This window comes from Phaenicophaeus curvirostris, chromosome 6 (genome assembly GCF_032191515.1).
Source record: "Phaenicophaeus curvirostris isolate KB17595 chromosome 6, BPBGC_Pcur_1.0, whole genome shotgun sequence".
Lineage (NCBI taxonomy): Eukaryota > Metazoa > Chordata > Aves > Cuculiformes > Cuculidae > Phaenicophaeus > Phaenicophaeus curvirostris.
In genome coordinates, this window is record NC_091397.1 from 26,871,605 (window position 1) to 26,894,215 (window position 22,611).

At 41.4% G+C, this 22,611-nt stretch overlaps 1 protein-coding gene across 3 annotated transcripts in view; it reads right to left on the reverse strand.

Annotated features, from left to right (window-relative positions):
• Nucleotides 1-20,665, reverse strand: part of SLC25A13 (solute carrier family 25 member 13) — a 102,768-nt gene extending 82,103 nt beyond the window's left edge. The window contains exon 1 of one of the 3 annotated variants that reach the window (XM_069859678.1): nucleotides 20,630-20,665. In XM_069859678.1, the coding sequence (XP_069715779.1) occupies nucleotides 20,630-20,641 (12 nt within the window). In that variant the 5' untranslated portion in view covers nucleotides 20,642-20,665. Of the gene's footprint in view, nucleotides 1-14,812; nucleotides 14,855-18,510; nucleotides 18,573-20,629 lie in introns of those variants that run through there. The other 2 variants (XM_069859679.1, XM_069859677.1) reach the window with 2 other exon arrangements.
• Nucleotides 20,666-22,611: the final 1,946 nt, after the last annotated feature.

Below are 22,611 nucleotides of genomic sequence, written 5' to 3' on the forward strand. Positions count from 1 at the left end.
CATCAACATCTGTCCAGGGCATGGTCTCCTGTTTCAGCTGCCCCAATAACCATTTTTCTTTAGCCCAACATGCTCCAATATATTCTCAGCTCAGCAACAGCACTGCCATTATTTATGCATGACAAAATGCATAAAAGGACTTGACTGTGATCTGCAATGGAAAGTAAACTATGTAGGATTCAACTTCATGGGGAAGCTTGTAAGCAAGGTGTAGACCAGCTCACCAAACAGGAAACCAGACAGCTGCAAGGATATCTGGCACAAAATACAGACCAAAAAGATCTTCTCACCAGACTTCCCTTACAGTAAGCTGAGTACTTCTAGGAAAATATTATCAGACGGCATTGGTACACTTATTGAAAGGCTTAGGGTAAGAACGACTGTAAGAGAAGCTAATAACTACTAAAAAAAGGTACATTCAATCTATTTTGTAGAAGCAGTTCTCATGCTCAGAGTCAGACGTTACAACCACATTTTGCAAAAGCGTAACCCTACACTAAGTAGTAGTAACTGCATTCCTCTGTCCAGTAACACCCAGCTAAACTAAGAAAAAGAAATTTTATTAACACAAATTGATGTGTCTTCTCAGATCCTACAGGATGATTCAGTATGCAGAGCTACAGAAACTGAAACTCAACGGTTGTGCTGAGTCTACCACACACAATGGTGAAGCAGAACAAAATTTTCTAGCTAACAGACACAGCAAATCTCAGACAAAACTCACATCCATCTTCACCCTGCCACAATTATAAATTTCCAGGCAATTCCCAGTCTGGCTTCTGCAACATGATAAGTGAAAGCTCACTTCCCTCAAGTGCATCAAAGCTAACAGACCTACTTTATTGGGCAATTACTTGCTAGCTTTGATCCTGCTTTCGAAGTCCCATAGCAAATGCAGCTGGCTTGTTCATAAGATGGTTCTTATACACAATGAGATTTCCAGTAAACCATAGGATTTTTGCATGCAAACTGATTGGGGACCAATGTACAGTTATCAATTATATACACATGGGAAAATGCTTGTCTAGTTTGCCCAATGCATCCAAGTAGGTACAGAAACAAAGGTGTAAGGAGCGTAAATCTTAAGAAAAGCTGCTACAAGAATTTTCAAGAATAGCTAATTAATGCTGTGTAAAAAGACATTTAAGACTGTGTACTCCTACAATTCTCCTACCTAAAGACCTGGAAAACTGAAGGACTGCAAAACTAGCCTGATACTAAGGTAAAAAGAGCGAGGCATTGCCATTGCTCAGCTCTATTGTTTAACAAATAGAGCTTTATGAACAATATTATGATCAAAATTATGATCAATACTCTAATGCAAACTTTAAGCACATATCAGAAGATGTAGTCTGGCACTAACTAGACTATTAGTTTGCAGTTAGCTTCTGGACTAAGACAAGGATGCAAGTGCTGTCATTTTTGCAACAAAACACGATGAACTACACTACAGCAAGAAACTGAAATTGAAAAACAACTTTGTGAAAAAAAGAAATTTCTCTTTCACTTCTCACGCTGCTATCAGAAAAGGTTCACTTCTCCAACCACTTTCTTTACCTATCTATCGAAGTGCTACAGTAGACTGACTGCATCAGTCCATCTTCTTCCTTAAAGTAATATTCCCTGTTGCCTCACAGCTCCTCAACAATGTTTTTACTCTTGATGACATTCAGGGCTGTGAGCAAAAGATACACAAGCAAACTACTTTGCTATGGCCATTATGTAACATTAACATATGCCAATGTATCTCAGCAAAGCAGAGGTTACCGCACACTTGAAAAAATGCAATAATTACATATAAGATATATTAGGGGCTCTTCAATGAAAAAGTTTATTTCCAAATAATCTCTTAATGAGAATGGTAAAATGACATTTCCATCAACTCATGGGTTTTTTAAAAAAAATACACTCCTCCTGCTCACCAGAGATGGATGGGATGATAGATGCTAACACATTTACTTCGCTTTCCCATTTGCTTCCCTACACCTTTCAGAAATGCAGGCAGATCTAAGCATTATAAATGTCTACCTCCTAAAATATACTTGGTGGTTACCTCAGGCCAGTTTATAGAGTTTCCCTTTTGAATGTCCCAGGGCTTGTTCTGTTACAATAGTGCTATTGTACAATCACTGCACTGACCACAAGCTCAAGACATCAGCTGCCTCACCTTCGTCTTCCAAAACTAGCCATCCCAGTGCTAGCAGTTCACCTTCTAGAGCTAAACTTCAGGCTTACACCTGGCAGGAAAATGGTCACCTCATCCAAAGAAGTAAAGGATGGGAAAATTTTCCAGAGTAACAGAAAGATCAAAAGTAGTTCCTAGATGAAGTAAATTGCATACCCATTATCACTTAAAAGGCTTCAGGGAAAAGTGACAGACTAGTAGGGCAGCACAGATTTTATCTGGCACCCAGTGTTATTAGCATAAAATATGTACTTGGACCAGGATTAAGGAATGGGTAACCCACAATTAAGACAGAAGACCATTTAACACCATGGGTCTCACAAGGTGGCACCTTCAAGAAGAATCATCTCGCAGTACCAGTGAGCTCTGGAACAGCCACTGCTGAATGCAATGTACAAACTACCAACAAGACTCTCCAAGGTCCACACACTGACAATGCCCAAGGTTCTCAATAGCTCACAACTCAATGGAGACAATTACTCCTGCTTTCATTTGGCTCCTAGCTCCAGCCCCCAACACTCAAATGCTCCCTCTTTCCCTGGCATGGTACAAAGCACCTTTTACAGCCTAAATAATCAGGTGCTTCTACCGAGGTGAGTCACAAACAAGATTCAAAACAATAGATATGATGCTGCACCACCAGGTAACTTAAGAGCCCTGCACTGCGTGTGACACTACGCAATGCACACTGTGACCTACAGAGAAGTGCCCCATGCTTTATCTGACACCTCCATAAAGAACGGAACCAAGACAGAAAACAATGGCAGGAACAGACACCCTGAACAGTGTCACAAAAGGTTTCTCTGCGATTTTCTCTCCCGAATTTCAATGCAACGGAAGCTGCACTGAGACACAAGGTCCCTGTGAATGAGCAGGATTGCTTGCACTAACAAATAAAACCCCACTGTCCTTCGAAGAAAGCAAACCTGGAGCAGTGCTATACAGGGGTATTGCAACAGAATGATCTGCACTCCATAACTACTAATTCTGTGACAAGGAAAGAAAAAAAAATTATATGGATGTGCAATCAGTGCCTATAAACTTGTGAAAAGGTCTGTCTCAAGCTGTTGCTAGAGTAACTGTTGTTATTTGTGACTTCATGCTTATGAATGAGCAAGTAAAAGAAATGTGCTTGAGAAAAGTTCCTATACATTACATGTCTTGACTCATAATTGCATGACAGGAATTATGCAGGAATAACTGACAGGTAAATGTATTTTGTTTCAGTGTTGTGTTTTCTTCTTTGAACACAGACATTCACTTTTCAAGTTCCTATTTATAATCAAATCCATCTATTCAACTCTATTCAAAATGCTACACCTCAGCAGCTCAGAGAACTAGGAAGGGTGTGGGAGTGGGCATGAATACTTGCATGTGCATGGATCCGATTCTACAACCTTAAAAAGAACAAAAGACAACTGCGCAATGAAAACAGCCTCACACAGAAAAGCAAACTTATTAAGGTCTATAAATGACGAGGCTCAAAGTCCTGCAGTCAGGAACCCTTCGTCATAGCTAACAAAAATAACAGCAGCATTCCGACACATACTTGGCCCAATAGTAACACTGTGCTACTTCAAACAACAAGAAAAACAACTCATAAGTTCTTTTTTACTTTTCTTTTTTTGTCTGTACAGCAACCAACACAGCAAAGTATTGGGTCACATGGAGTGTGACGGCTGAAAGAGTCACAGTAACTATCCACCTTTCCCACATAAACGTGCAAGTCAACCTTTGGCTATGGAAAACCTGGACTTCAAAATGACAAAATATCTCTCTTCCTTGCAGATTTTTACCTGTAATGACGATGATGTCAAATTAAGCATTCCGATGTAGAGATAAATTTTTTTAAAAAAAAAAGTGCTAAATTTACTTTAAGACAGGCACGTTTGGCAGAGAAGAAACAGAATTAAATAATTTTTATTTGCAAAGAATAGGATTTCAATTTTGTTTTGGGGTATTGCAGTTAAACTAAAATCTAAAATGCTAGATTAACCAAGCATGGAGCAGAGTTTAAGGTACTACCGAAATTCTAGCACTACCCTCCCAAAGTCTGGTTAAACAAGAGTTCTTCCATTTCCCTCCTTGGACACTTGGATTGATACTCAGCACCCTGACACCACCCAGCAAATTCAGAGCACTGTCTGCAATCCCACAGTATGCTACTGGTACTGGCTGACAATGTAGTCATCAGTCACCCTTTTTGTCATCAACTGTCAAATATGTAGTAAAATTCCAAAACCTTCTTTCTGACCACTTGATCCAGCGCCTAGAAACACAAAAGAATAATGCTTTGCCCAATGAAATTGATGAGTGATCAATCAGTGGTTACTCCTAACAGCTGTCACAACATGTGCCAGTCCAGGAAGTCTTAATCAGTGGACAGAAAAGCCAGGAGACCTCACACATTTCATTATCTATCACTTTGTTTAATCAAACTGCAGGTCGTGCACAACACAAAGTACCCTCAGGCTTTCAAAGCCACAAAAGAATGTTGGGCACATATTCTGTATAAAACTTTCTAAAAACACCAGAGGAAAACAGTGTATTTGACAGTCTTTTTGTGCACACTTCGCTAAGCTCCTTCCATCACATTGAAGAGTTCAGTCTCCTTCCCTCCTCACCTACCCACAAGAAAAAAAAGGAAAATGCTGGTTACTATCCTTAACTTGTCAATGGCACACAGAATAAAGAAATACAAAGTTCTATTTTAATTATACAATATTTGGCTTGAAAGTTTACACACTTGAGAAATTACATATTCTGGTTTGGGCTAGTCTTATAACTGAATCTATAGCTTACGTGTAATGGAACACTAAAAGAAAATTGCAAGAGGTTTACAGTCACCATCACTTTCTTTACTGTGAGAAGAGAAGCCCAAAACTTTCGTCATACGACGTTTGCAATGCAGAAAAGACTGAACCCCCTGCTTCACACCAGTCAGTCTTGAAAGAAAAGATGCAGTCCAAGTAGCTGATTTGGGCGTGCAAACAGAGTAAAAGCAATTGTAGAAAGTTTGTTGTTGCCATGTTTTTCTTCCTTTTGAAGAGCATCAACATGGGACTAATTCATGATCTTTACAAAGTAGTTTCCAGTTAGACTGACACACAATGGCAAGCAGCGTTAGACAGGTGAAGTGACAGGAAGGAGGAAGGCTGACTTGATGTCAGTGACAAAAACTATTTTAATGGAAATGTGAAATTATTCAAAAATTTCTTCCCCTAAACACGTGAAGATTTCTCTAGTCAGATTCAGACTGCACAACGGGCTGAGAGCAGGAATCAGTCAGACATAGCATTTTTACATACTGTGTTTTTTCTAATGGCTTTTCATACTCGGGGCCTCACTTAAAGGTTTCTTCTGCCAAAGATCTGTTAAATCAGTGATGTTCCATCAAACAGTTGTCAAACACGATAAAGACCTACAATAATAAAATACGTGACCAAGAGGTTTTAGTAGCCAAGCAGCCAGGGAAGAGTGGAAATAGGTCATACTTCCAAGGCACAGAAAGATGAAATAATATTGAGCAGCCTGCTGTTTGTTCAGTAATAATAATTTTCAGACCTCTTTTCTTCTATCCTAAAATCAGATCTATGTATCAGGTGATCCAGTGGATGGATGTGACAGGAAAGTCACATAACAAAGGACAGATGAAAACAGTCCACTGCTACTGCAGAACATACCTTTCAATTAAGTCCTTTAAGTAGGGAGCCTCCCACCCTGCTACTGAGACAGAACAACACCCTAGTGTCTCTCTCACATCGTAATACCACACACCAAATCGGAGACTCAACTAAGCTGCAGTGGGCACCTGGCATAAAAGAACCACAGAAAAAAAGCAAAGCAACAGCGCAAACACACAAAAGTAGGAAGATGCATTAAGGCATGAGATCTCATTTCTCAGCCATGTGTGCACACGTTTGAACACAGACCTCCAAAAAAGAGTTGGGTGTGCTGACGCAGAAACTTTGTGTCATCATCCTGCTGATGACCTTTTATGTTTTGGAGATGTTATCAGCATTTTGATTAACACTATCAATCTTTGATGAAAGATATAGTCAAATGCTGTTCAAGCTATTCCAACACTGAATAATTTGCTCTAATTTATTCCTTAAAAAAACTACTCTAATTTACTGCTTTACTTAGATGAAGCGGGCACATTTTCTAACTTCCTAGAATTAAATATCTACTGACTGAGCCAAAAACCCAAAACCACAAGCAAGGGACAGTTATATTGACTGAGAGATTTTGGCGAAGTTTGGATAAGAAACGGCAACTTAAATATGAAAACAATTAGAATTTCTACTGGCTGCATGATTGGCATTTGGCTCAAGATCATCCTTGTGAAAGCATCCTCCCCTGTCAACTAAGTGCACTTTTAGGCAGTACACAAACACTATCAGGAAGAAGGTAGAAAAATGTGTGCCCTTCTATGACTCCTTATTCTGAAATCTACAGACATATCTTCCACTACACAACAACAGAAAGAAAAACAAAGAACAGCAAGCAGTAGTTGTTGTTCTCTCCTCATCTCCTTGCAAAGCCAACACTAAAAAAAAAAAAAAAAAAAAAAGACTCCAACGTGCCAGGAAACCTTCTTTGAACCGTCTATTTCCTGGTAAGTTTAAACTTATCCTTTCAGATAGAAATGATGCTTGACTCCAAGAAAGAACATTTTTAAATCTTCAGTGAATACAGATGAAGTAGTATTCACCTGCAGAAACTGAAATATGTGAAAAGATAAATACAAAATTGTGCATGAAGGTGGAAAAAATCTGTGGTCAATGACATTTTACACCACAATCCCAATTCCAGTAAATCAATTTCAATTACAAAGAAAGTAATAAACAAGATCACAACATCACAAATAGAGAGAGAAAAATAACCTCTGTGGGGAAATAACAAATGGAATTCAAATACATCAAATCACTATCTTAATACTTTTCCTAAAGTTTTAAGTTTAAGAAAAACTCATTCAGCTATACCAGAAAAAATCAGACTTTGATCCTCTGCGCTTCCCTCTGTCTGCTGTTCCACAACTGCACAGAAATGTTATGTTTTAACTTTGCTCAACAGCTGTTTAGTTCAACAGCCAAGGTTTTAATACTGCAGAACACTGATTATGCAAAAGTATCTGAAGGGGAGGGGAAAAAAATTCCATATTCTAGCTTTGGAATTAAGGTTGCTCCTTGCAATTCTTGAATTGCCCTAATCATCAAGGACATAAAAATCATAGTTATAAAAGCATATGTATTAGTGCTCTAATAGGTCAGATTGGAAAAAAAGCCTTTAAAAGCCTTGAAATTTTTTATACTGATGAGAATTTCTTTAAAAACTAGATTTTAAGAGTTTGGAAGTATGTTATCTTCATATGGGATTCACTTACGGGGGAACCTGAAGATTGGAAAAAAATTAAAGACTACATGCTAATACCCTTCAAGTAAAACAATTTTCTTAACATTTCTGTTCCAGCTATATTATTTGTGGCTAATCTCAATATAGCCTAAGGATAGTTCTACTGGTAACTACAACTCTAGGATTATCATTGCTGGCTTACCAAAACTTAGACCTTAGCAGGTCAATTCAATCTATATTCCAGCAGCTTTTAGAAAACAAGATATGCCCGTCAAGAAGCATTTAATGTGGTTTAAAGAGGTCAATTTCTAAAAATCTTCTTCAATTCACAACATCTTATTAATGATTTGGCTCCCTGATTAATCTGTTTTGCTGTCAGACATTCCTGTGCCAGATACCTGAGAGTGGTACTGGAGCAGAATATACTGCATCTGCTTTCTGTGAAGCACTTCGCTTCACAAAAAAGGTGATCCTACACATCTGAATCAAGACACACCTGTGTGTTTCTCTACACACTATGTCAAATTTAATTAATTCTGCAGTATGTGATGAGATGCAGTTTTTAACATCATTTTTTCCACTATTTCCACCCATTTTCAATCAAAGAGAAGTAGTAACTATTCAAACAGCACTAATATGGCTGGTAAGTCTTCATATGTCATAAGGACAGTTTGTGGAGCAAAAACTAAGTTTCAAGAGTAGTTATCTTCCCTATTCATTGCAATCACAGCCACCTAAAATACTAACAGTAAGAATGCCAAAAATATGTAAAGACTAAGACAAGACAGCCTTATATGAAAATCTACTAAAAACAAGAGGCTGTTTGGACACCAGTTGACTGAAAGCCTAGGAGAAAATCAAAATTTTTCTCAGCTCCCACAGCAAACGCTGCAGTGCTACTGTGCCCTACCTAAAACCAAAAGAAGGTCTAACTGATGGCAAGCCCCAGATCCTGCAAAACCCCAACATCTACATTCAGTAAACTCTGCCTCAATACAACCTCCTTTCAGGAAGCTGTAGAGTGTGGTAAGGCCTCTTTTTCTGGAGACTAAACAGCCCCAGTTCCCTCAGCCACTCCTCATAAGACCTGTGCTCCAGATTCTTCACTAATCTCATTGCCCTTCTCTGGACACGGTCCAGCACTTCAGCATCTTGTAGTGAAGGGCCCAAAACTGAACACAGTATTCGAGGTGCAGCCTCACCAGCACCGAGTACAGGGGGGCGATCACTTGCCTAGTACTGCTGGCCACACCATTTCTGATACAAGTCAGGATACTGCTGACCCTCTTGGCCACCAGTGTACATCGCTGGCTCATATTCAGTTGGCTGACAACCAGCACTCCCAGGTCCTTTTACACCACACAGTTTTTCAACCACTCTTCCCCAAGCCTGTAGCATTGCATGAGTTTGTTGTGACCAAAGTGCACGAACCGGCATGTGACCTTGTTGAACCCACACAATTGGCCCTGGCCCATTGATCCAGCCTGTCCAGATACCTCAGCAGAGCCTCCCCACCTTCAAGCAGATCAACACTCTCACCCAATTTGGTGTCCTCTGCAAACTTACTGAGGGACCTCTCATCACACATCCACATAATTGACAAAGATATTAAACAGAACCAACTCCAACACCGAGCCCTGGGGAACACCCCCTTGTGACCAGCTGCCAACCGGATTTAGCTCCATTTACAACAACTCTCTGGACTCAGCCATCCAGCCAGGTTTTTACCCAGTGAAGAGTACATCTGCCCAAGCCATAAGCAGCCAGTTTTTCCACAAGAATGCTGAGGGAAATGGTGTCAAAGGCTTTGGTGAAATCTAGATAAATAACATATACAGCCCTTCCCTGATCCACTAAGCTGGTCATCACGTCATACAAGGAGATCAGGTTGATCAAGAAGGACCTGCCTTTCACAAAACCCTGCTGATGAGGCCTGATCTTCCCATTGTCCTGTACATGCCATGTGATGGTACTTAATGATCTGTTCCATAACGCTCCCTGGCACCAGAGTCAGATTGACAGGTCTGTAGTTCCCTGCATCCTCCTTCTGGCCCTTCTCGTAGGTGGGTGGCACATTTGCTAATTTGTAAGGTTCCAGTCAACTGGGACCTCCCTAGTCAGCCAGAACTACTGATGAATGATGGAACGCAGCTTTAAGCACTTCTGCCAGCTCCTTCAGTACTCTTGGGTGGATCCCATCAGCCCCATAGACTTGTGTGCATCTCAGTGTTGTAGCAGGTTGCTAACCATTTTCCCTTGAATTGTGGGGGCTTCATTCTGCTCCCTGTCCTGGTCTTCCAGCTCAGGGAGAACCCAGCAAACAACTGGTCTTGCTGTTAAACACTGAGGCAAAGAAGGCAGCAAGTACCTCAGCCTTCTCCTCATCCTTTGCCACAATGTTTCCTCCCACATCTGCTAAGGGATGGAGATTCTCCTTAGCCATCCTTTTGCTGCTAATATACTTCCAGAAACATTTTTATTGTCTTTTATGGCAGTAGACAGATTAAATTCTACTGGGAGTTTAGCCCTTCTAATTTTCTCCCTGCATAACCTCATGACATCCTTGTGGTCCTCTTGAGTGGCCTGCTGCCCCTTCTTCAAAAGGTCATAAACTCTCCTTTTTTTCTTGAGTCCCAGACAAAGCTCTCTGCTCAGCCAGGCCAGTCCTCCTCCCCACTGGTTTGTCTTTCAGCATCTGGGGATGGCAGGCTTCTGCATCTTTAAGATTTCCTTTCTGGACTTGTTTGCCCTTCAGGACTGCCTCCTAAGCCCAAATATGATATCTGGGTTAAAAAAAAAAAAAACAAAACAAAAAAAACCAGAACAGAACAACGATGCCCATAAAATGTTAACCTCTGGTCCCGAAGCCTTTGAAACTGGGTCTCCTGCTGAAGCGATGAACAAAGCACCAACATTATTTATGCTAACATGGACTGGTAGAGAGCAAGACTGCTGTGATGTGGAGGTTATAGTCATAAAGGCAACAATAACCTAAAACAGAAATGCACTAAACCTCTTTGCAGCTAGGTTTTTTATTTTGACCTTTACACATTTTAATATGGATCAATTCATAAAATGCCACAGAACTTAACAATTCACATGTGTATCAATTAAAAAATTACCAACCTAAGTAAAAAAACCAAACACAGATTATTGCATTACATACAAGGTTCCACCATCTTCACCACTAAGGTCACTCCCTTTTGCTCTCCCACATTTCTAAAGGGAGAAAAAAGCCTCAGAGAGTTAGAATTTTACCAGCTGCCTGTCTCCTGCTAGCTAAGACTGCAGTCATTTTCTGCATATGATGTTGAGCTAGAATTGATCAGCACCACTAGAAAAACATGTACCATCTAGGCCAATCAGGCAAATACAACCATAAACATGCCTAAAACAAAAAGCAAGGATTACTTTTACAGTGAAATCATTTCACCATTCAAAACATAAATAAGCCCATCAAAGACATATCTTTTTTAAAATAAAGCAAGAAAATCACAACAACACTAAGCCATTTGCAACGGCTGTTTGATTTTGTACTTCTGTTTCCACAGAAAAATCACATCTAAGTTTTCCTTTTAAAAATACTCCTATCAGTCCAGTTACTGGGCTACACAAAGAAAATGGGACAAAAGACTTTCAGAGACGTTGGTATAAACATTTAAGAGGAAAATGGTGACGAACTTTTCCTGGCGTTTCAGTTCCATTTTTTACATTCCTTCTTCTGAACATTTAAACAGACTATTGTCCACTACCATTTAAATAACTTGTGAGTACAGAAGTTGACCAGTTAGTTTTATGACAACCTCGTGACTTTGTCTATGCAAAACTTACGATTAAATCCCTATGGCTATGTTCTTGTACCATGCCTCTTACATTTACAGAAAAAGCTGTAGCACCTCTATAGTTATCCCACGATGAGCCAAACACGAAGGGCTGTCAACAAACGAACTGCCTGATGCACTGAAAACAGCATAGACCTAATTTTGGTAAAAAACCAATTCCTTCTCATTTCTCTGTTGAGCAGTGGAAATTGCAAAAATATTTATAGATGCAAGGCAGTAAATAGTTCTATGGTTGTCATATAAGACAACCTTCCACAGGTTTCCAGCTTAATGCACCTCTGCGTGCAGTGCTAAATTAAGGCAGACCATCCACATAACTCCTCATGCTGCTTTGAACCATATTAGGGAATAGATCCAATTTAAATTAAAAAAAAAAAACAACAAAAAAACCCCCAAAAAACCAACAAACACCATTTATATACAAAATAAAAAGCTGTGCTATTTTTTGCCAAGTTAGTTACCCCCTCTAATTCACCCCAGAACCACTTACCCTTGTATTTCTTCTGAACATTTAGTATTATCCAAGCTGAATTACAGCTTCATGGCTACCACTGGCTTTTAAAAACACAGTGACCTGGCAGTTCAGGAAACAAACAGGTACTTCTCCACAACAACCCAACCAAGAGAACAGCTACATGAGCTCAGCCCTGGCATCAGAGCAGAGAGACAATCAGTCTAATATCATGAAGGCAAAACAGGCAAAGAACCAGTCCCAGAGGTTTGGTCCAGCCTAGGCTAGGAATCCAAAAAAGAATCAGTAACCTCCCAAAACTATGGAATTGGTGATACCACAAAAACTATTTTCAAAAGGTTTGATTGTCAGGGCACAAGTCTGCCAACTTCAGTGCACTCTCTACAAATAAAACTGATTGTATATTTGCAAATTCCACTTTGCTTGGCCTCTGAGGGTCAGATCCATCAGCAAACTTCACTACCTCAGTCACAGAATGATGCAAAACACAATCCATCTACAAACAGAAAGACACGTGCAAGTTAAGATTTTTAGGATTCCAGAAGTTCCACCAAGGTGCACATTCAGCACCACCACAAGCCTGGCTGAGCATGTACAGACATTTTAAACACGGTGACCAGGCCTCCATGCTCCAGCCCAGCAATCATACATGCAACACATCCAATACGCACTGGCAGAACTGTATAAAGCATTGAGCACTGCAACCCTCCAAAAACCAACACAAGTGTAGGCATCATTCATGCAAAATGCATAACACTGCTGGCAACACGGAATTCAAATCTTCTCCCTTGCAGCTGTGTGCCCTAATTGTTAGCAATTGAACTGGGTTGCGGCCCAGTCCCCTGTCCCTTCAGTCTTTGTGTTGCTAACTATGCAGTGCCCCTGCCTGAAATGGAGATGCAAGCCTTGCTGTTTGAAGATCCTCCAGGGGTATCCCTATCTTTTCATTTCCCACTGGCTTAGATGCTCCCTAGTCATCACACTGCCTGTTATGATACCTGTTCCTGGACACCTCAGATGGGAAGCAGAACTGGAGAACCTAAGGCAAGTGGCTAAAAGTCAGGCATGGAGATGTTGATCTAGAGGACACCATTCTTAGTCTAAATTCCAAGCTCTGGTTTCCACATCGAATCACCGAATCATTGAGGTTGGAAAAGATCTTTTAAGATCATCAAGTCTAACCTTAAACTTAACACTGCCAAGTTCAGTCTAAACCACATCCTTTTAAATACCTCCAGGGATGGTGTCTCCACCACTTCCCTAAGCAGCCTGTTCCTCCAAAGTTTGACAACACTTTCACTGAAGAAATCTTTCCTATTATCCAATCTAGACCTCCCCTAGTGCAACTTAAGGACATTTCCTCCTACCCTATCTTTTGTTACTTGGGAGAAGAGACCAACACCTGCCTTAGAATCATAGAATCATAGAATAGCCAGGTTGGAAGAGACCCACTGGATCATCGAGTCCAACCATTCCTATCAAGTCGATGCATTTACGCCTCTAGACTTTTAGAAGCAAAGCACATCACCACAAGTGATCTCCTGTATGAAATACTGAAATGAGACTTAGTTATCATGCTTCCAGAAATGTTTCACAGGGCTTAAAAATTAAGTAATTCCACAACATCAGGTAGAACCTAGAAAAACAGCCCAGGTGCTTGCACAAGGTATATATAGCTAAACATTGCCTTCACACCACAGAAGATGAAGCTCTATGAGCAAGAGGCTGTCCATGTTTTTTTGAAAAAAAGATCACATTGAGTTCATTTTGGCTTTCACAATTCTTGCAACAGAGCAAAAAAATGAGAAGTATCAATGCCAGGACTCCGACTTTTCCTTGTTTGTCTTCTAGTCTAGCGTTTTATCACCACCTGCTCATATGCTCCAGATCCTGCTCTGTTAGTCCTTGTTACAACCTCCTTTCTGGTAGCTGTAGAGACAGTGATAAGGTCTCCCCTTCAGCCTCCTTTTCTCCAGGCTAATCAGCCCCAGTTCCCTCAGTCAGTCCTCATAAGGTCTGTGTTCTAAACCCTTCACCACCCCTCTTGACCTTTCATGTGGTCAAGAGTAAGCCAGCGAGTAAGGCAGATCTCAAGGAGACCCAAAAATTAAGCCTACCAGTCAGCATACAAACACTTCCTGCAGGCTGCCTCAGCATGCAAAACATCAGAATCATATGAATTGAGCAGCTGAAGTTCGGCACCTCGACCATATCCAACAAGAGGAGTCTGATCAGGCTTGCAACAAGTTCAATTTCTTCTGCTTCTTCTCAAACTGTACATAGTTCAGTGTACACACATGCACTTCTCCACTGTCTCTCAAATGTTTCTTTTCCTTCTTCTTTAGAGAAAAAGAAAAATGCCAGCAACTCACTCCTCATGAGCAATTTCATCTTTTAACTCACTGGATTTTGTGCAGGCCAAGTAACATTTTTGGTAAAGAATATAATTGCAATTGCACTTTTCTAAGGTATTGTAAATAGCATGAAATTATTTAAAATGTTATGAAAAATGCATTTGCAGTGTTCCTGTAAGTGTTTTAACAAAGCTTCAGTTGAAATTGCTTTATTCCAAAGCCATCGAAGATAGAGTATTTCTATAAGGACCTCTTTATCTCCTTGCAAATGACTGGGATACAGATACTTCCCAGAAAGAGAATGACTAGAAAATATGCAACCTTACGTTTTACTAGCCATAGATATCTAGCACCATAAAACATCAGCTGCTCTGTTTCTGAAGACTGCATTGTAGCTGAAGCAAACCAGCAGGACCAGAGGCACAGTAGCGCCCAAAGGCCTTATGCGAGTTTAGGTTTGGCACCATATAGACATACAGGCTCTATTCAGTACAGTCAAGCCATTCTATAGCCAAAGCAGCAGCAATCCCATAGATCAAAAGCAAAAATGAAGCTAAAATTAAGCAGTGCATTCATGCCATCTTCCAAATACAGTACCACATACCTCCTTGTCATACTCCTTGGACAACATAGATAAATGAAATAGATATTGGCCTAAACAAACTGTTCAGAAGACACATTGTTATCATTCAGAGCTGTAAGCTTGTCTATCTTAAAGAATCCAGAGGAGGGCCTTTAACACCTGGGCTTTGAATCATACTTTGAAGAGCTTCTCTAATCTCCCGGGACACAAAGCTGCACAGAAAGAAATATTCATTTCCCAATCTGAAAAAATCCACATAACTTTGGATACTTTTCAGTGGACATCAGAACAGATGAGATGCACATAAAGAAGTACACATAACTGCTGGGTCCAGTTAACACTCTCCTAGAGCCATACATGAGGTGAGGCCACCCTCCAACTGCTCTTAGAGGGACAGCATAATGGAAAAGAGCAAATTTCAAAAACTTGATAAAACCACAGGCAGTTGGAATATGCAATCTCATCAGTACCTCTCTAACATACTGAAGAGATGGATCAACCTCTTGCCACCTCCTTTAACTGCCACCTTGCTCTGATAAAGAAAGTGGTGGGGAGGGATAGCAGTACAAAGAAACAGAAAAACTCAACAAAGGAAAAATCCAGTGGAATAAAGCTCATTTTCAGGGTAACTTGGCATTCACTGAAGAAGAGAGCTGTATCAGATGGACTTTTATCACAGGGGAGTACTTCGTGAGTGCCTTCCCTGGGATTATTCTTGCCAGCAGGCCCCATAACTCACTGTGCACCTTGTAGGATTAGGACTCAAGCAGATCCCTAAGGGTAAACATCATGAGCAGAGACTTGTGCAGTAAAATAAAGCAAATGAAACTGAACACACAAACAATGGTGGGGAGAATAGGGAAGTGGAGTAAATTATTTGCTTTCTCCTCTGTTTCAGTCACAGTCATCATGCATGGTATTTTGTACTTAGGAAAGGTTTGAAGTTACCTGCACTCACACAAATTCAATGTCACTTTATCAGGCAAATTCTGGTCTCTTAAGAAGTAAAGATGCAGTAGTAAGTCATAAGCAGCATAAATGCACATTTTTTTCTGAGGGGGGAAGTGGAGAGTCTCATGATATGTAAGAATTTACACGTTTATGTGTAGTTCCAAAAGGTAATTACACATCAGCAAGCACCGCTGGACCTGTACAGACTAGCAATAGGACCTCTCACAAGGATCTCACGTGGCACGATCAAACTCAGTGATGCTTCAGAGAAACAGATTCCTCTCTCCTTACTCACCAACCACTTTCCCCACACAATAATCATCAAATCACAGAGTGGCTGCAACCTGTCCGTAAGAGACTCTGCTCCTTTCATGGACACAGTAGGCCACCATGATGCTAGGATCCCTCACCTGTTCTTTTCTGAGGGCCCATTGAATCCACATGCAATGCAATGCAATTCTTCTCTACCATTTTGCTGGAGGAAGGGAAGAATGGCATCAACGAGGGCAAGATGAGTGAATTCACTTGTTCCCAGGCACACCACACCTACTGCTAGCACAGGGGAGAGAAGCATGGGAGGAGAGGCTGAATGAAGAGGCACAATGGAGCAAGGTGATGCACAAAGGAACACACTGGGTATGCAGGACAGCAAAATAACTAACATGGCATGGTTGCATCAGCATCTAACAGTTTCAGTATTGTTTGGAATCACCTTCATTTAGAACGGCATTGACACAGTGTTTCTATTTCAGTCATTGCTTATCCAGACCTAATTGATTCACGTTAACGAGGACAGACAGTGGAACATTTCTGCACACAAAAAGACTCTTAGAGCCAGGGCCAGAGGCATCAATCCTTCATAGAACTCCAATTAATTCAGTCAAGGTGATGTACCTTGCAGGACTGGGATGTTCAGTGGGAAATGTCTGACTATTCTAACACCAAGACATACAAGGAGCCTGTGATGGGCACTAGCTACTTTTGATACGACAAGGTTTAGGACTTTAAAGGTAAATACAGCAGCAACTGGAAAGAACATGTAACTCCGCTGATATAGTTTCCATAGTAAACAGTTCCAGAAAAACACAAGCAGAAAGTGAATTTAAAAAAATGTTAAATATGTCAAAACTGCATTAAAAGTTCCTTTACCTTCCATTAGAAACATTCTAAATATTGTCATGTAAGCGAAGTCAGCAACAAATCATTTTCTGTAACTTTACTGACACATTTCTGTCGGGCACTTTTTCTTCAAAAGACTGACGCATGCACTTAAAATTAAGCATGCAAGTAGTCCCACCAGGTACTGATGTAAGGCTCATGCCTTCACTTAAACAGCCGTTTTACAACTACCTTTTTTAGCATGTGATACTTGTTCACTTTGTTCGTAAGACAATAATTTTTAAATAAGTTATACATGCTAAGTAATGGAGTCAACCAGAATGCGTCCAATGCATAAAAGTTCACGCACGCACCAAGAAACAATTACGTTAGAAAAAGAGAGATACATTACAGGCTTTAAAAATCATCTCCTATGCTAGTATTGTGTAGTTCAATACAAGTATGAAAATTTATTCACATGCTATCCATAGCAGAGATGAAATTTAATGGGGTACAAGCCCACAGTTTTTACATAGCTTCTGGGCTTTCATTTATGTATTGAAATTATTCGTTTGGGATTTTCTTTAATGAAATTTTTAACTGCTTTGAGTGTAGCTTAGTGCTTATGAAATACAAAGTTTAAAAATACTACATGCATTAGCTCTCATTATAAACACCAGTTTCTGACCTTTTGTGGAATGGAAAAAGTAGCACAGTAGCCAAGGCAAAATCAGCTATGGAAAGAGGTCTCAATGAAAAGTACCTTAGAACTTTCCACTGAAAGTAAGTTCATATATTACCAAACAGCAGGACTTTAAAAATATAGCAAGTCACACTTTGCACATGCACAATACAACAGCTATGCCCAGAACTGTGTAGCAGTATCTGGACCAAGGGAAGCTTGCATTCACTTAACAGCCACAGTTAATTTTGCTCTAAAATGCACACCAGGTGAATGGCAATTAGCTAGACTGTAACTTCTCTTTAGAAATATTTGGCTAAAGGGCAGAAAAAACATTGTGATTGCATTGTTAAACACTCAAGATGAAGAAATTAAGCACGACATGCTATATAAAACGTCATTATTGCTCTGCATGTGTGTTACAATAAAGACCTTCCACACAGCCTGTTTTCTGTGCAATTCAGAAAAAGAAGGCAGTACCTATGATGGCAATTCAGTTACCAATGAGGTAAAAGTGTACTGGAACATCTCATCTGCAGTTTTTACTGGCAACTTGTGCAAATGTAATTTATAGTGCAGTTTTCACAAACCACTTTCAGAAAATGTTTTCAAAGATTAAGAAAAGACACTGGTGTTCAATGTATATTGTTTAAAATGTTGTATAAATTGTAAGACACTTAGTGACATACAACACAGAAAATTAAATGGCAATGTCATGGACATCAATGATTCAAGCTTTGCCCACTTCTTGATACCCGAGTGCTTAACTATGCAGCCTTAACATCTGTATTTCCTTTTGACAGACAAAATTCCTAGAGTCTGCTTACAATGTCAACATTTGAAATCTTGCAAGCAAAGAACAATTACATTCAATCCCAAAGAGTCATATGCCTAAAAGGGTATAATTAAAAAGTTAAAGGAAGCGTTCATGCAAGATACTGGCAAGGAAAGGGTACCGAAAGGATTTTAGAAAAATCATTTGACTCACCAGTCCATTGCTTGGCTGAGGTGAAAAAGGCAAACATTACTGAGATGCATCAGTGAGGAAGTTAGAACAACAAATCAAGGCCCATGCCTGCAAGCACATGTGAATAACTTCAGGCCAAGAAGCTCTTTATGTGGCAAAGTTATTCATATGTGTGCTTGCAGAACCTGAGCTCAAGCATTACTGTTAAGTGTACAAAATGCTACTTACATTTTGTCACCAACTTCAATAAAGATAGAAATCCATTTGTGTTTAACAGCAACTACTTCACCTCAAGGAGATAAAAACCCTTCAAGTCTCACAAGGTGACTTAATAATTAATCCAGTCTAACTGCTCCCGGCTCTACTTTTTTTTTAAAACACGTAAGTCTCAAAACACACTCAAGCCTGCAGAAGATACCCAAGGGCAGTAAACCTTGCAGTACAAAGTGCTGTACCTCGGTTTTGCAACGCACCAAGGATGCTCATGACACTAGTGACAAGCCTTTTTACCAGGTATCTGTCTGCCAAGCCTGACATAATTGGAAACACACAAAATTCAGTTCAGTTCCTCCTCAAGTGTTGAGTCTTTCCAGCATACGCTTCTAAAGATTTGGTGATCTGAACTGTATAATAAAATGAAAGGAAAATGATGCTATGCAAAGTGCAGCACGGAGCACACGTATGCCTGATTAGGTACAACTGAGTGTATATGCAACATTTTTTAAGTATGTGTCAGTAGCAGGGACTTAAACAGACTGCACATTAAGAACTGCTGCTTGGAGAGGAAAATCTAAGTAGAGAGTTCATAAATTCAGTGAAAATAACGCTTTGACATTTTTTAAGACTAAGGGCTTGCTAGGATGTAACTGATTTGCTGTGTGTATGGACCAGTGGGTAACCAGAAAAAAAAAAAAAAAAAGAAAAAAAAAAGCAAGCTGCATAGGACAGCTGAGGTTGCCCAATCCATTAAAACAGTATGTATTTCAGATAACCCAAGTTCTTAATGAGGATGGTGATGACAGGAGTAGCTCTGCTATGGACTTTACTGATATAGGAAACAACACAACTCCTGTCAGATGGTTTGAGAACATGTGATGCTTTTTGCTGTTTGGGGAAATTCTGTTTTCTGATGTTTCCTGGATTTTCATCACCTTCATCACTGACTTCAAGAAAAAGCAGGATGTGGCCCAATCTTTTCTTTTAAAGTTTTGGTATTCAAAAAAGAAAACTAATGAACGTCTAGCAATAAGCTTTGAAACACCAACACGACATATAATTTTAACTGCCATTAGAAATGGAACATCAACTTTTTTATATGGCCTTGATCCAGCTAATGGTTTGTTGTTTTTTTCTTGGATGCAAGAGTGTTATTAGATGACTTATAAAAGTATTTAAATCAATTTATCCTTCTGAAGCAGCAGAAAAGCCTACATAACAGGTATCAATCTGACAGGAAAGCGGAGAAGTGAAGCTGGTTGGAAATCATAATCAAACGTGAAAACAGAAGGTAGAAGCAGGTGGATGGAGAAAACGTGAGAAAAAGCAAAAGGGAACTGTCACACTGAGGCCTAGAAGCAGGGCAGGAACAGAGCTCTGCAAGGTCCTGACCTGCCAGCCGCAGTCCCAGGGGCCCGCTACATCCTCTCCTCTAAAATCCATAGAATCACAGAGTCGTTTGGTTGGAAAAGCCCTCCGAGATCACGGAGCTTCAACCGCACTTGCTAAGCCGTGTTCCTGAGCCCATACCCATACCCATACCCGCCCGTCTTTTAAGCACCTCTAGGGACAATGACTCACCCTCCTCCCCGGGCGCTGCCAGCGCCCGGCAACCCTTTCGGTGAAGGATTTTTTTTCCCCTGTTACCTAACCTGCTCCCCTCCGGGCTCGACCCGAGGCCTTATTACACCCCTCGTCCTGGTTAAACGAGCTGCGCCCGCAGCTCGGACTCGCGCGTCCCCCCAGCGCCGGGCCGGGGCCTGCCGGGGCCGGGGCCACCTCCCCGCTCCTCGCCGCGGGGTCCCGGCCGCCACCCAACCCGCTCGGCGGCCCCCGCGGGCGAGGAGGAGGAGGAGGAGGCGCCGCCGCCAAGGACGAGCCCGAGGTCAAACGCGGCCGCCTGCCTGCCCGGCTCCCGCCTTACCTTGGCAGCCATGCTGTGCCCGGCGCGGCTGCCCCCCCCCCGCCCCGCTTCCACCTCCTCCTCCTCCTCCCCTCCCTTTCCGACCGCGGCGCGCGCCCGCCCCGCCTGCGCGCCCGCCCGCCAGCGCCGGTCGTCACCGCGCGGGGCCTGGCGCGCGCCGGCCCCTCCCCTGCCCGCGCGCTGCCTCGCGGTGGGGGGGGTCTCGGCGCCGAAAGAGCCGGCAAATCGTAGAAGCGTGGAATAGTTTGGGTGGGAAGGGACCGTAAAGATCATCCACCTCCAACCCCGCTGCCATGGGCAGGACACCTCCCACCAGACCAGGCTGCCCGAGGCCCCGTCCAACCTGGCCTTGAACACCTCCAGGGAAGGGGCCCCACAGCTTCCCTGGGCAACCTGGGCCAGTGCCTCACCGCCCTCATGGCGAAGAAATTCTTCCTTATATCAAGCCGAAATCTACCCCTCTCCAGTTTATACCCGTTCCCCCTCAATCTATCACCACAAGCCTTTGTGCACAGCCCCTCCCCAGCTTTCTTGTAGCCCCTTCCAGGTACTGGAAGGTCGCTATAAGATATCCCCAGAGCCTTCTCCAGGCTGAACGACCTCAGCTCTCTCAGCCTGCCCTCGAATGGGAGGTGCTCCAGCCCGCTGATAATCCTTGTAGCCTCCTCTGGACCCACTCCGACAGCTCCATATCCTTCTTATGCTAAGGATTCCAGAACCGGACTTCCAGTACTTCACATGAGGTCTCACAAGAGAGGAATGCGAACTCTCCAAGACTTGCTTTTAAGTTTTATAAATCGAAGGAAGGAATAAATCATTAAGAATAATAAGAATAATAAGAATCATATCTTGGCCAGCTTGCAGTAAGAAGGAATGTGATTGTAACAGGACCTTAGCTTGTTTACTAGTTGAAACAAGGACAGTCCCCCAGCAAGAACAGAGGACAGACCTGAGCTCACCAAGAGGACATAATGAGGAAGGAGATAAGATAAAGAACATCAGAGGGCTCTGAAGACACAAAGGAACTGTGATGTACATTCGAGAGTGGGTGATATGAGTTCTATGTATGTTTAAACAGTATTTCCCAAATATGTAAATGGTGTTTCTCAGAATCTATGTGAATATGTATGTTTAACCAGTATGAAAGTCCTGTAACCAGCCTCAATGGACACACATATTAGGTGAAATGATTCCCTGTCTGTCCAGCATTGTATTATATATTAAAACAATACCTGCTTAATAATCACATTGGCATTGATTATTGAGTTTGGCCTTTTTCACAGCATCAAAATCAAGCATTCTTTATCAGGTCTGGGCAACATGAGGAAGCGGTCTCCATCAGTCAAGTGCAGCCAGACAAAAGCTGGTTACAGAATATATGTCCCGCTTACATGCATATGTATAAATTTTCCCCTAAATCTTATGCATATTCTGTTACTTTCCAAGGAAATAATGTTATTATGAACTCCACAACGGTCAAAACTCTTGCTAATTTGGAGCTGGCTCCAGCTCTCTGCATTTGGAGAGACTCCAAACAGAGGTGATTACAGAAGAAGACACATCTGTTCAGCGGAGATCATACTTCACACAAGATGTTATCGTCTACAAAGAATGTACAGTGTCTGGAAAAAACACTGTTTGAAAGAAAGCATTCTAACAGAAGGACATTCTATCTAACTTTCAAAAAATACAATTACATAGATGAAACTTAACTCTACTTCAGCTTAAATACAAAATATTCCACTTTTTGTGATAGTACCTACTTCTTGTAGGTGCTGTCAACCCAAGGGAATGCCTCTGTTGCGTTCAGAGCACACCGGGGCCAGCAGCAAAATCACAGAATGACCTGAGTTGGAAGGGACCCACAAGGATCATTGAGTCCAACTCCTATCCCTGCATAGGACAACCTCAAAATTTACACCATGTGTCTGAGGACAGCAGGAGGATGCCAGACACCTTCACAGCAGCCACGCTAGTGTTGC